Source organism: Mustelus asterias, chromosome 11, assembly GCF_964213995.1.
Source record: "Mustelus asterias chromosome 11, sMusAst1.hap1.1, whole genome shotgun sequence".
NCBI classification, from domain to species: domain Eukaryota; kingdom Metazoa; phylum Chordata; class Chondrichthyes; order Carcharhiniformes; family Triakidae; genus Mustelus; species Mustelus asterias.
The window spans coordinates 61,421,623-61,434,802 of NC_135811.1; the positions used below are offsets into that span (position 1 = coordinate 61,421,623).

Here is a 13,180-nt window from a genome sequence, read left to right on the forward strand (position 1 = left end):
AGGGGGCATAAGATGGGAACAGAAACTGTCAGGGAAAGGCACTAATGAAAAGTGGAACTTTTTCAAGGAACAAATACTGGGTGTCCTGGATAGGTATGTCCCTGTCAGGCAGGGAGGAAATGGCCGAGTGAGGGAACCATGGTTCACAAAAGAGGTGGAATGTCTTGTGAAAAGGAAGAGGGAAGCTTATGTAGGGATGAGGAAACAAGGTTCAGATGGCTCGATTGAGGGTTACAAGTTAGCAAGGAATGAGCTGAAAAAGGGGCTTCGGAGAGCTAGGAGGGGACATGAGAAGTCCTTGGCGGGTCGGATCAAGGAAAACCCCAAGGCTTTTTACTCTTATGTGAGGAATAAAAGAATGACCAGGGTGAGGTTACGGCCGGTCAAGGACAGTAGTGGGAACTTGTGTATGGAGTCAGTAGAGATAGGCGAGGTGATGAATGAATACTTTTCTTCAGTGTTCACCAAGGAGAGGGGCCATGTTTTTGAGGAAGAGAAGGTGTTACAGGCTAATAGGCTGGAGGAAATAGTTGTTCGGAGGGAGGATGTACTGGCAGTTTTGAATTAACTGAAGGTCGATAAGTCCCCTGGGCCTGATGAAATATATCCTAGGATTCTTTGGGAGGCAAGGGATGAGATTGCAGAGCCTTTGGCTTTGATCTTTGGGTCCTCACTGTCCACGGGGATGGTGCCAGAGGACTGGAGAGTGGCAAATGTTGTTCCTCTGTTTAAGAAAGGGAATAGAAATGACCCTGGTAATTATAGACCGGTTAGTCTTACTTCGGTGGTTGGTAAATTGATGGAAAAGGTCCTTAGGGATGGGATTTACGACCATTTAGAAAGATGCGGATTAATCCAGGATAGTCAGCACGGATTTGTGAAGGGCAAGTCGTGCCTCACAAATCTGATTGAATTTTTTGAGGAGGTAACTAAGATGAAGGTAGGGCAGTTGATGTCATATACATGGATTTTAGTAGGCGTTTGATAAGATCCCCCGTGGTCGGCTTATGATGAAAGTAAGGAGGTGTGGGATAGAGGGAAAGTTGGCCGATTGGATAGATAATTGGCTATCTGATCGAAGACAGAGGGTGGTGGTGGATGGAAAATTTTCGGATTGGAGGCAGGTTGTTAGCGGAGTGCCACAGGGATCAGTGCTTGGTCCTCTGCTCTTTGTGATTTTTATTAATGACTTAGAGGAGGGGGCTGAAGGGTGGATCAGTAAATTTGCTGATGACACCAAGATTGGTGGAGTAGTGGATGAGGTGGAGGGCTGTTGTAGGCTGCAAAGAGACATAGATAGGATGCAAAGCTGGGCTGAAAAATGGCAAATGGAGTTTAACCCTGATAAATGTGAGGTGATTCATTTTGGTAGGACTAATTTAAATGTGGATTACAGGGTCAAAGGTAGAGTTCTGAAGCCTGTGGAGGAACAGAGATCTTGGGGTCCATATCCACAGATCTCTAAAGGTTGCCACTCAAGTGGATAGAGCTGGGAAGAAGGCCGATAGTGTGTTAGCTTTTATTAACAGGGGGTTGGAGTTTAAGAGCCGTGGGGACCTTGGTGAGACCACATTTGGAATATTGTGTGCAGTTCTCGTCACCTCACTATAAGAAGGATGTGGAAGCGCTGGAAAGAGTGCAGAGGAGATTTATCAGGATGCTGCCTGGTTTGGAGGGTAGGTCTTATGAGGAAAGGTTGAGGGAGCTAGGGCTGTTCTCTCTGGAGTGGAAGAGGCTGAGGGGAGACTTAATAGAGGTTTATAAAATGATGAAGGGGATAGATAGAGTGAACGTTCAAAGACTATTTCCTCGGGTGGATGGAGCTATTACAAGGGGGCATAACTATAGGGTTCATGGTGGGAGATATAGGAAGGATATCAGAGGTAGGTTCTTTACGCAGAGAGTGGTTGGGGTGTGGAATGGACTGCCTGCAGTGATAGTGGAGTCAGACACTTTAGGAACATTTAAGCGGTTATTGGATAGGCACATGGAGCACACCAGGATGATAGGGAGTGGGATAGCTTGATCTTGGTTTCAGATAAAGCTCGGCACAACATTGTGGGCCGAAGGGCCTGTTCTGTGCTTTACTGTTCTATGTTCTACTCCAGTTGTGGCCTAACCAACATTCTGTATAGCTCCAACATTAACTCCTTACTCTTATATTCTATGCCACAACTGATAAAAACACGTGTCCCATATGCTTTCTTAACTGTCCTCTTCACCTGCTCTGCCACCTTCAGGGATCTGTGAATGCGTACCCCAAGATCCATCTGTTCCTCTGAGCTTCCTAGTGTCCTGCCATTCATTAACTTAACCCTTGTCTTCCAAAGTGCGTCATCTCATACTTATCATGGTTAAATACCATCTGCCACTGCTTTGCCCACCTGACCAACCCATCGAAATCTTCCTGTAACCTACAACCTTCTTCTTCACTATTAACCACCCTACCAATCTTGGTGTCATCTGGAAATTTATTTATCATTCCCCCCACATTTTCTTCAACCATGAAGAAAACCAAAGATGCTGTCTGTTGTGAAATTTCCTGGAGCTGTCAATCAGGGGGTTAGTTGAAAATACTGCAGCCCGTTCAAACTTGAAAGAGGGATCTCCCTAGTGAAACGGAATACTCCTGTCCATCAGAGTATTTCAAAGGGCATTGCTTACACCTCGGCTTCTGAGAGAAAATAACAGAATCCCCCGCGTGAAACTGACATCTCCCGTCAATCAAGAGTACAGCAAAAGGGTCTGCTCACACCCAGAGCTTCTGAAATCAACCAAGGGCAATCCCTTCTACAGAACGGAATGCTGCTGTGATTTTGAACACTTGCAGGTGTTATAGGGGAATAAATATTAATGTGACAAGGTCACTTAAAATGTTTTACAGAACACAGACAACAATAAAGATTTTTAACAGAAAGTTGCCTGAAATCACCATGCGAAGAGTGATCTCCATGTTTCCAAAGCCATGAAACTCCCATCCCAGAGGTCAACCTGTTCCCCCCAGTGCGAGCCCATCCCAAGTCCCCTGGGGGACCCTCCCTCTTCAGCCTGACAGCAGCAGAGGAACACATGGGCATAGTACTTACCCCCTTGCACCCCCCCCCCTCCAAAAAAATCCAAGGTCCATGTTTGTCAGGTCCATGTTTGTCAATCTACGCTGTACTGTTTGGCGCCCACTTGGCATCTGGCTGGAAGGGGGGAAGGGAAAGAGAGGTTGGGGGGGGGTGTGATCATACAGGGAGGCTGGAATATCCTGAGATGACGGGATTGACGTTCAAGGAGAGAATGAGTCGGTTAGGATTATATGCGCTGGAGTTCAGAAGAATAAGGGGGGTTCTCATAGAACCCTATAAAATTCTAACAGGACTAGACAGGATAGATACAGGAAGGATCTCCAGAACCAGGGGTTATAGTCTAAAGATACGAGTAAACCTTTTAGGACTGGGGTGAGGGGAAACTCTTCGCCAGAGGGTGGTTAAATCTGTGGAATTCACTACCACAAAAAGCAATCAAAATCAAAACATTGTACGTTTGCAAGGAGTTAGATATAGCTCTTGGGGTGAAGGGGATCAAAGGATAAAAGGGAAGGTGGGATCAGGTTATTGAGTTGAATCATCAGGTATAATCATAATGAATGGCGGAGCCGGCTTGCGGGCCAAATGGTCTCCTTCTCCTATTTTCTATGATCTCAAACCTGGTAATTGCATTGAAATGAGTATTCATGAGTATTCACCAGGTTCTCGCCCTCTCTGGGCGAGAAGCTGTTCGGGGCCAGTGAAGTGGGCTAGGAGACTCGCAATGGGTTTGATGCCTGGCAATAATCCCATTATGGCACTCATGTTCAATTCAAAGGACCATTGGGAATCCCGTCCGCGGCTAGCGGCCCCAGAGAATCACCATCATAGTTTAATGCCTTGTGTAGTTTTCGCAAGACTTCCCCTATTTTATACTCCGTTCCCTTGGAAATAAAGGCCAAAATTCCATTTTCCTTACCCATTACCTGCTGAACTTGCATGCTAGCTTTTTGTGATTTAAGTTGTTGGAAGGTATTTTGAGAGACAGGACCTACAGGCATTTAGAGATGCAAGGACTGATTAGGGACAGTCAGCATGGCTTTGTGAGTGAAAAATCATGTCTCACAAATTTGACTGAGTTTTTTGAAGGGGTAACCAAGAAGGTAGATGAGGGCAGTGCAGTTGACGTTGTCTACATGGACTTTAGCAAGGCCTTTGACAGGGTACCGCATGGTAGGTTGTTGCAAAAGGTTAAATCTCACGGGATCCATGGTGAGGTAGCTAAATGAATACAAAATTGGCTTGATGAAAGAAGCCAGAGGGTGGTTGTAGAGGGTTGTTTTTCAAACTGGAGGCCTGTGACCAGCAGTGTGCTTCAGGGATCGGTGCTGTTATTTGTCATTTATATTAATGATTTGGATGAGAATATAGGAGGCATGGTCAGTAAGTTTGCAGATGACACCTAGATTGGTGGCATAGTGGACAGTGAAGAAAGTTATCTCCGAATGCAACGGGATCTTGATCAATTGGGCCAGTGGGCTGACGAATGGCAGATGGAGTTTAATTTAGATAAATGCGAGGTGATGCATTTTGGTAGATTGAACCAGGGCAGGACTTACTCAGTTAATGGTAGGGCGTTGGGGAAAGTTAAAGAACAAAGAGGTCTAGGGGTACAGGTTCACAACTCCTTGAAAGTGGAGTCACAGGTGGACAGAGTGGTGAAGAGGCAGTCAGCATGCTTGGTTTCATTGGTCAGAATATTGAATACAGGAGTTGGGATGTCTTGTTGAAGTTGTACAAGACATTGGTAAGGCCACACTTGGAATACTGTGTACAGTTCTGGTCACCCTATTATAGAAAGAATATTATTAAACTAGAAAGAGTGCAGAAAAGTTTTACTAGGATGCTATCGGGACTTGATGGATTGAGTTATAAGGAGAGGCTGGATAGACTGGGACTTTTTTCTCTGGAGCGTAGGAGGCTGAGGGGTGATCTTATAGAGGTCTATAAAATAATGAGGGGCATAGATCAGCTAGATAGTCAATATCTTTTCCCAAAGGTAGGGGAGTCTAAAACTAGAGGGCATAGGTTTAAGGTAAGAGAGGAGAGATACAAAAGGTTCCAGAGAGGCAATTGTTTCACACAGAGGGTGGTGAGTGTCTGGAACAAGCTGCCAGAGATAGTAGTAGAGATGGGTACAATTTTGTCTTTTAAAAAGCATTTTGACAGTTACATGGGTAAGATGGGTATAGAGGGATATGGGCCAAATGCGGGCAATTGGGACTAGTTTCAGGGTTTAAAAAAAAGGGCGGCATGGACAAGTTGGGCCGAAGGGCCTGTTTCCATGCTGTAAACATCTATGACTCTATGATTTATGCACAAGGACCCCCAAATGCTGCAGCTTTCTGCAGTCTTTCTCTATTTAAATAATATTCAGCTGTTATTCCTCCTACCAAAGTGCATAAGTTCACATTTTCTGACATTATATTCCATCTGCCAAGTTTCTACTTCTGTAACATTGTCTGTGCCATTGTTCTGCCAAACTTGACAATTTCAATTGTCTCCTGGATGGCCTCCCTGCTTCCACCCTGCGTAAACTTGGACTCATCCAAACTTGTATTGTCCATACCCTAACTTAAACCAAATCACATATCAGCCTTGTGTTTAATGGCCTACATTGGCTCCTGTTCTAGCACAACCTTGATTCAAAAACCTCATCCTTGCCTTCAAATCCCTTTGTAGCTGCATGCCTCCCTAGTTCTGTAACTGCTTCCAGCCCTGCATTCCTCTACGATCTCTATGCTCCTCAAATTCTGCTGAAATGGGGTTAGAAGTCATAAATAATTTTTTTTTTGTATTTCCAAGGTAAAAGATTTTAGAATGGAAACTGCCAAAATAAACATACACAGCAATTACAGCTGCCTACCTTTGGTGTTGCAAAGCTGACAGTAGAGGAAGGGTGTAAAACATTTACAAAGCTGGTTTCCATTATAAATATGGGCACCAGAATAAATAATTGCCAAAGCCATTGGGAAGTGCATGCAGGTTAAAGATTTTCTGTATATTATAAATGGATAGAGGGAAAAGTTTATTTCTTAGTCACAAGTAGGCTTACAGTCACACTGCAATGAAGTTATTGTGAAAATCCCCTCGTCGCCACACTCTGGTGCCTGTTCAGGTACACTGAGGGAGAATTTAGCATGGCCAATACACCTAACCTGCACATCTTTGGACTGTGGGAGGAAACCGGAGCACCCGAAGGAAACTCACGCAGACACGGGGAGAACACGCAAACTCCACACAGACATTGACCCAAGCCGGGTCCCTGGCGCTGTGAGTGAGCAACGCTAACAACTGTGCTACTGTGCCACCGATTGAATGGATTGAATGGATGTATGAATGAAACCATAGGGCTCAAGCCTCCTCAGGATTCTACTAAACTCCTGCCGTAACATCACGGGGACCTAGCTAAATTCATTAGAAAGCAGTAGGGAACAGGTTACACCGGATCCCTGCCAATTCTTGGATTATCCAATTGTCCCTGCAAGATCCTGCTCAGGCAAGGCTAGTGACATCAGTTCCCAGTGGAAGGGATTCCATGTGGCAAGTTCCTTCACTCTAAGTACCATATGCTGAGGGAGATGAACTGTACCAAACTCCATCGTAGGTATCCAGACAATGGAAGTCTAGGCCAATAAAGACCAACAATGGAAAAGAAAAAAATCTGGATGCAAGGGTGCATGTAATGTGGCCTGTGTAGCCACTCATGCAAATAGTAGGCAAATGCCGTGTTTTCCAGTTGCACGAATATGCACTAGTCTGGTGTAAATTAGGTTCACTAACCCTACAAACTTAGGGATCATAGGTGGGATTTTCTAGCCTCACCAGCTTCAGGCATCATCATGGACAAGACGGCATTCTCAATAGACAAACAAAATGATGAACTGCAAGAAGTTAACAATTTCCTCTTCACAATGACTTTATCTATGTACCTGTTTTGTATTCCACTTGAATCAAGTTTTACTCCAAAATAGATTGCACCAAGAAACAATCCCAGAAGGCTATTTAAAAAAACCTGCATTGAGATTACAGGAGCAATGTAAAATAATTTCAGAAAGATTTATGTACAAAATTCACATATATATTTAAATTAGTATTTAATTAGTTTGCTTTCAAGTCCTCTCACCTCGGCAATCGATGAGTGGGGGTTTCGGATAAAATTCTTAAATATCCGGTTACTAACCCAGAAAAGTTGATGAAAGAAGCTTGTTGTATATGTAATTGACTGCATTTGTATTTCTTTCATTTCCCTAACACCCCCGTTTCTTTTTATCTTCTTAAGCATTCCCACAGTCTCTTGATATTGGCTTGATTTCACATAGGCTTCAGCCAGCTTCTCTGCAAAAGTTTTTTCTTGTTCCACGCCCATGTAATTTGTGGTTAGACTTTCTGCAAAGAACAAGCATTGCGACAAACCTATAAGCATATTCCTGTACTGTATTTTTATTAATACAAGCCCCCTAGTATCAATTAATACTAATGATAGAAAATGCTGGAAATAATTCGCAAGCATCTGTGGAGAGAAAAACAGAGCTAAGGTTACAGACCTGAAACGTCAACTGGTTTTCAGATGTTGCCTGCTGTGTTTTTCCAGCATTTTCTATTGTATTTCAGTTTTCCAACATTCCAGTATTTTGTTTTGGTATTAATAATCATTGTTTAATGGGAACTTGCAATTACACAGTACTTTTAACACAAAGGAGCATCTTCAGGTACTTCACAAAGAAACTGGTATCGATCTGTTCGTGGAATGATTAGGAAAGGTGACTTGGTTTTGAGGGTACTTTTCAAACTGGAAAGCTGGACAGATGCTGGTGATTGGGGAAGGTTTTCTGAAGAGTAAGACCTAAACAGAGCAAGTTGAGCCTATGCCCACTGGAGTTCAAAAGAATGGAAATGTGAAACAGATATGATCCTGAGCAAACTTGGTAGGGCGGATACCAGGAAATGTTTCCTCTTGTACGGGAGACTAGAACTAGGAGTCCAGCAGGAGAAGGGTTTGGGTGGTCTCGGGGAGTAAGCAGTCAGTGGGAGGAGGGGGAGTGTCAGGCAGGATTCTGCAGTCGAGGGGGGGTTGCAGTTGGGGGAATGGGGGGGGCTATTGGGGGTCTGGGGGAGTCAGGGGATCCCATGGGAAGATCTGGGGAAGTCCTGTGGGGTGTCAGAGGTTTGGTGGGTGGGGACACGGTAGCTAGAGGTTCCGGGGGGGGGGGGGGGGGGGCGCGGGGGAACGGACGGACCGTCCAAAGTTTGTGATTTAAATCAGAGTATTAGCTGGTTCCCAGCGCAGGGCACTTGCCCATAGGAACTGTGAACTTCTTGGACACTTGTTAAGCAATCCTCACCCGGGAACTTGTGGGGCGAGGATTGGGGGATGGTGGGGCAGGGAGGCAGGGATTCTCACGCGCATCTTTGACCCCCCCCCCAGGTACACTGTCCCAGAGCTCAGAAGGTACAGACCAACATTTTGTACTTTTCTGTCAATTAAAAATACAGCCAAAACCTCTCGTTTTAGGAGGAGTAATTAATTTAAATGGCTGAAATATCAACATACCTGAACTTTCATTGTTCAAACCTACTGCACGCTGTCGATTTCCTTTATCATTAGTGACAACTGGACTGGAGTCTCCAGTAATCACATCTAAAAAGAAGTCTGCTGGGTTGTTGAAAGTCTCACATTCATAGCCTAAAACAAAGGATACAACACCAATATTTACATTCTGGATTCTCATTACTTTGTCAAGTACTATTTGAATGAAATTCATTACTTTTTCTCTCTCTTCACCCCTCTCAAATTTTCATCTCCCATTTCCTACTCTGCCACATTCTATTTCTATGCTCCTTGGTACCTTGTTCTCTCTCCAATCCCAATCATCAATATTTCTCTGCCTCCCTACACTCTTACTGCTGCCTCAAACTTGGATTTCTTTGAATGCACCCTCTATTACCTTGCATGCCTCTTTTGGCTTCTTCAAATGACCCATGGGGATGACTTGCTACATATCCACTTAAGGGGCGCATGGAGGCACAGTGGTTAGCCCTGTTGCCTCACAGCACCAGGGACCCAGGTTCAATTCCAGTCTTGGGTCACTGTCTGTGTGGAGTTAGGATGATTGGCCATGCTAAATTGCCCCTTAATGTCATAGAACATAGAACAGTACAGCATAGTACAGGCCCTTTGGCCCTTGATGTTGTGCCGAGCTTTGTCCAAAACCAAGATCAAGCTATCCCACTCCCTATCATTCTGGTGTGCTCCATGTGCCTATCCTTGAAAGTTCCTAAAGTGTCCGACTCCACTATCACAGCAGGCAGACCATTCCACACCCCAACCATTCTCTGAGTAAAGAACCTACCTCGGACATCCCTCCTATATCTCCCACCATGAACCTTATAGTTATGCCCCCCAGTAACAGCTACATCCACCCGAGGAAATAGTCTCTGAACATCCACTCTATCTATCCCCTTCATCATCTTATAAACCTCTATTAAGTCGCCTCTCATCCTCCTCCGCTCTAAAGAGAAAAGCCCTAGTTCCCTCAACCTTTCCTCATAAGACCTACCCTCCAAACCAGGCAGCATCCTGGTAAATCTCCTTTGCATTCTCTCCAATGCTTCCACATCCTTCTCATAGTGAGGTGACCAGAACTGCACACAATATTCCAAATGTGGTCTCACCAAGGTCTTGTACAGTTGCAGCATAACCCCACGGCTCTTAAACTCAAACCCCCTGTTAATAAACGCTAACACACTATAAGCCTTCTTCACGGCTCTATCCACTTGAGTGGCAACCTTCAGAGATCTGTGGATATGAACCCCAAGATCTCTCTGTTCCTCCACATTCCTCAGAACCCTACCGTTGATCCTGTAATCCGCATTCAAATTTGTCCTCCCAAAATGAATCACCTCGCACTTATCAGGGTTAAACTCCATCTGCCATTTTTCGGCCCAGCTCTGCATCCTATCAATGTCTCTTTGCAGCCTACAACAGCCCTCCACCTCATCCACTACTCCACCAATCTTAGAACATAGAACATAGAAAGCCACAGCACAAACAGGCCCTTCGGCCCACAAGTTGCGCCGATCACATCCCCACCTCTAGGCCTATCTATAGCCCTCAATCCCATTAAATCCCATGTACTCATCCAGAAGTCTCTTAAAAGACCCCAACGAGTTTGCCTCCACCACCACCGACGTCAGCCGATTCCACTCACCCACCACCCTCTGAGTGAAAAACTTACCCCTGACATCTCCTCTGTACCTACCCCCCAGCACCTTAAACCTGTGTCCTCTCGTAGCAACCATTTCAGCCCTTGGAAATAGCCTCTGAGAGTCTACCCTATTCAGACCTCTCAACATCTTGTAAACCTCTATCAGGTCACCTCTCATCCTTCGTCTCTCCAGGGAGAAGAGACCAAGCTCCCTCAACCTATCCTCATAAGGCATGCCCCCCAATCCAGGCAACATCCTTGTAAATCTCCTCTGCACCCTTTCAATGGCTTCAACATCTTTCCTGTAATGAGGTGACCAGAACTGCGCGCAGTACTCCAAGTGGGGTCTAACCAGGGTCCTATAAAGCTGCAGCATTATCTCCCGACTCCTAAACTCAATCCCTCGATTAATGAAGGCCAGTACGCCGTACGCCTTCTTGACCGCATCCTCCACCTGCGAGGCCGATTTAAGAGTCCTATGGACCCGGACCCCAAGGTCCTTCTGATCCTCTACACTGCTAAGAATGGTACCCTTCATATTATACTGCTGCTTCATCCCATTGGATCTGCCAAAATGGATCACCACACACTTATCCGGGTTGAAGTCCATCTGCCACTTCTCCGCCCAGTCTTGCATTCTATCTATGTCTCGCTGCAACTTCTGACATCCCTCCAAACTATCCACAACACCACCTACCTTGGTGTCGTCAGCAAACTTACCAACCCATCCCTCCACTTCCTCATCCAGGTCATTTATGAAAATGACAAACAGCAAGGGTCCCAGAACAGATCCCTGGGGCACTCCACTGGTCACTGACCTCCATGCAGAGAAAGACCCCTCCACAGCCACTCTCTGCCTTCTGCAGGCAAGCCAGTTCTGGATCCACAAGGCAACAGCCCCTTGGATCCCATGCCCTCTCACTTTCTCAAGAAGTCTTGCATGGGGGACCTTATCGAACGCCTTGCTGAAGTCCATATAGACCACATCCACCGCTCTTCCTTCGTCAATGTGTTTGGTCACATTTTCAAAGAACTCAACCAGGCTCGTAAGGCACGACCTGCCCTTGACAAAGCTGTGCTGACTACTTTTGATCATACTAAACTTCTCTAGATGATCATAAATCCTGTCTCTCAGGATCCTCTCCATCAACTTACCAACCACTGAGGTTAGACTCACCGGTCGGTAATTTCCCGGGCTGTCCCTGTTCTCTTTCTTGAATATAGGGACCACATCTGCAATCCTCCAAAATCTTGGTGTCATCAGCAAATTTACTGATCCATCATCCTTCAGCCCCCTCCTCCAAGTCATTGATAAAAATCACAAATAGCAGAGGACCCAGCACTGATCCCTGCGGTACACCACTGGTAACTGGTCTCCAGTCTGAAAATTTTCCATCCACCACCATCCTGTCTTCTATGAGATAGCCAGTTACTTATCCAATCGGCCAAATTTCCCTCTCTTCCACACCTCCTTACTTTCTTCATGAGCCGACCATGGGGGACCTTATCAAACACCTTACTAAACTCCATGTATATGACATCAACTGCTCTACCTTCATCTACACAATTAGTTATCTCCTCAAAGAATTCAATCAAATTTGTGAGGCAAGACTTACCCTTCACAAATCGAATCCGTGTTGACTATCCCGGATTAAGCTGCATCTTTCTAAATGTCATAAATCCTATCCCTCAGGGCCTTTTCCATTAACTTACCGACCACCGAAGTAAGACTAACCGGCCTATAATTACCAGGGTCATTCCTATTTCCTTTCTTGAACAGAGGAACAACATTCGCCACTCTCCAGTCCTCTGGCACTATCCCCGTGGACAGTGAGGACCCAAAGATCAAGGCCAAAGGCTCTGCAATCTCATCCCTTGCCTCCCAAAGAATCCTAGGATATATCTCATCTGGCCCAGGGGACTTATCGACCCTCAGGTTTTTCAAAATTGCTAATACATCTTCCCTCAGAACATCTACCTCTTCCAGCCTATCAGCCTGTATCACACTCTCATCCTCAAAAACATGGTCCCTCTCCTTGGTGAACACTGAAGAAAAGTATTCATTCATCGCCTCTATCTCTTCTGACTCCATGCACAAGTTCCCACTACTGTCCTTGACCGGCCCTAACCTCGCCCTGGTCCTTCTTTTATTTCTCACATAAGAGTAAAAAGCCTTGGGGGGTTTCCTTGATCCGACCCGCCAAGGACTTCTCATGCCCCCTCCTAGCTCTCCTCAGCTCTTTTTTTAGCTCATGCCTTGCTGCCTTGTAACCCTCAAGCAACCCAACTGAACCTTGTTTTCTCATCCTTACGTACGCTTCCTTTTTCCTCTTGACAAGACATTCAACCTCTTTTGTGAACCATGGTTCCCTCACTCGGCCATTTCCTCCCTGCATGACAGGGACATACCTATCAAGGACACGCAGTTCCTTAAACAAGCTCCACTTTTCATTTGTGCCTTTCCCTGACAGTTTCTGTTCCCATCTTATGCTCCCTAATTCTTGCCTAATCGCATCATAATTATCCCTCCCCCAATTATAAACCTTGCCCTGCCGTATGGCCCTATCCCTCTCCATTGCAATAATGAAAGACACCGAATTGTGGTCACTATCTCCAAAGTGCTCTCCCACAAACAAATCTAACACTTGGCCCGGTTCATTTCCCAGTACCAAATCCAATGTGGCCCCACCTCTTGTCGGCCTATCCACATATTGTGTCAGGAAACCCTCCTGCACACACTGTACAAAAACTGCCCCATTTGAACTATTTGGCCTATAAAGGTTCCAATCAATATTTGGAAAGTTAAAGTCACCCATGACAACTACCCTGAGACCTCCACATCTATCCATAATCTGCTTTGCAATTTCTTCCTCCACATCTCTATTACTATTTGGGAGG

The 13,180-nt window shown here is 45.4% G+C and overlaps 1 protein-coding gene across 1 annotated transcript in view; it reads right to left on the bottom strand.

Annotated features, from left to right (window-relative positions):
* LOC144500834 (broad substrate specificity ATP-binding cassette transporter ABCG2-like) overlaps positions 1 to 13,180 on the bottom strand; it is a 107,739-nt gene that overhangs the window by 62,379 nt on the left and 32,180 nt on the right. Inside the window, exons 6-8 of the mRNA XM_078224311.1 lie at positions 8,629 to 8,760; positions 7,201 to 7,463; positions 7,007 to 7,089 (exon numbers count right to left, since the gene is read on the bottom strand). Of these exons, the coding sequence (XP_078080437.1) occupies positions 7,007 to 7,089; positions 7,201 to 7,463; positions 8,629 to 8,760 (478 nt within the window). The remainder of the gene's footprint in view (positions 1 to 7,006; positions 7,090 to 7,200; positions 7,464 to 8,628; positions 8,761 to 13,180) is intronic.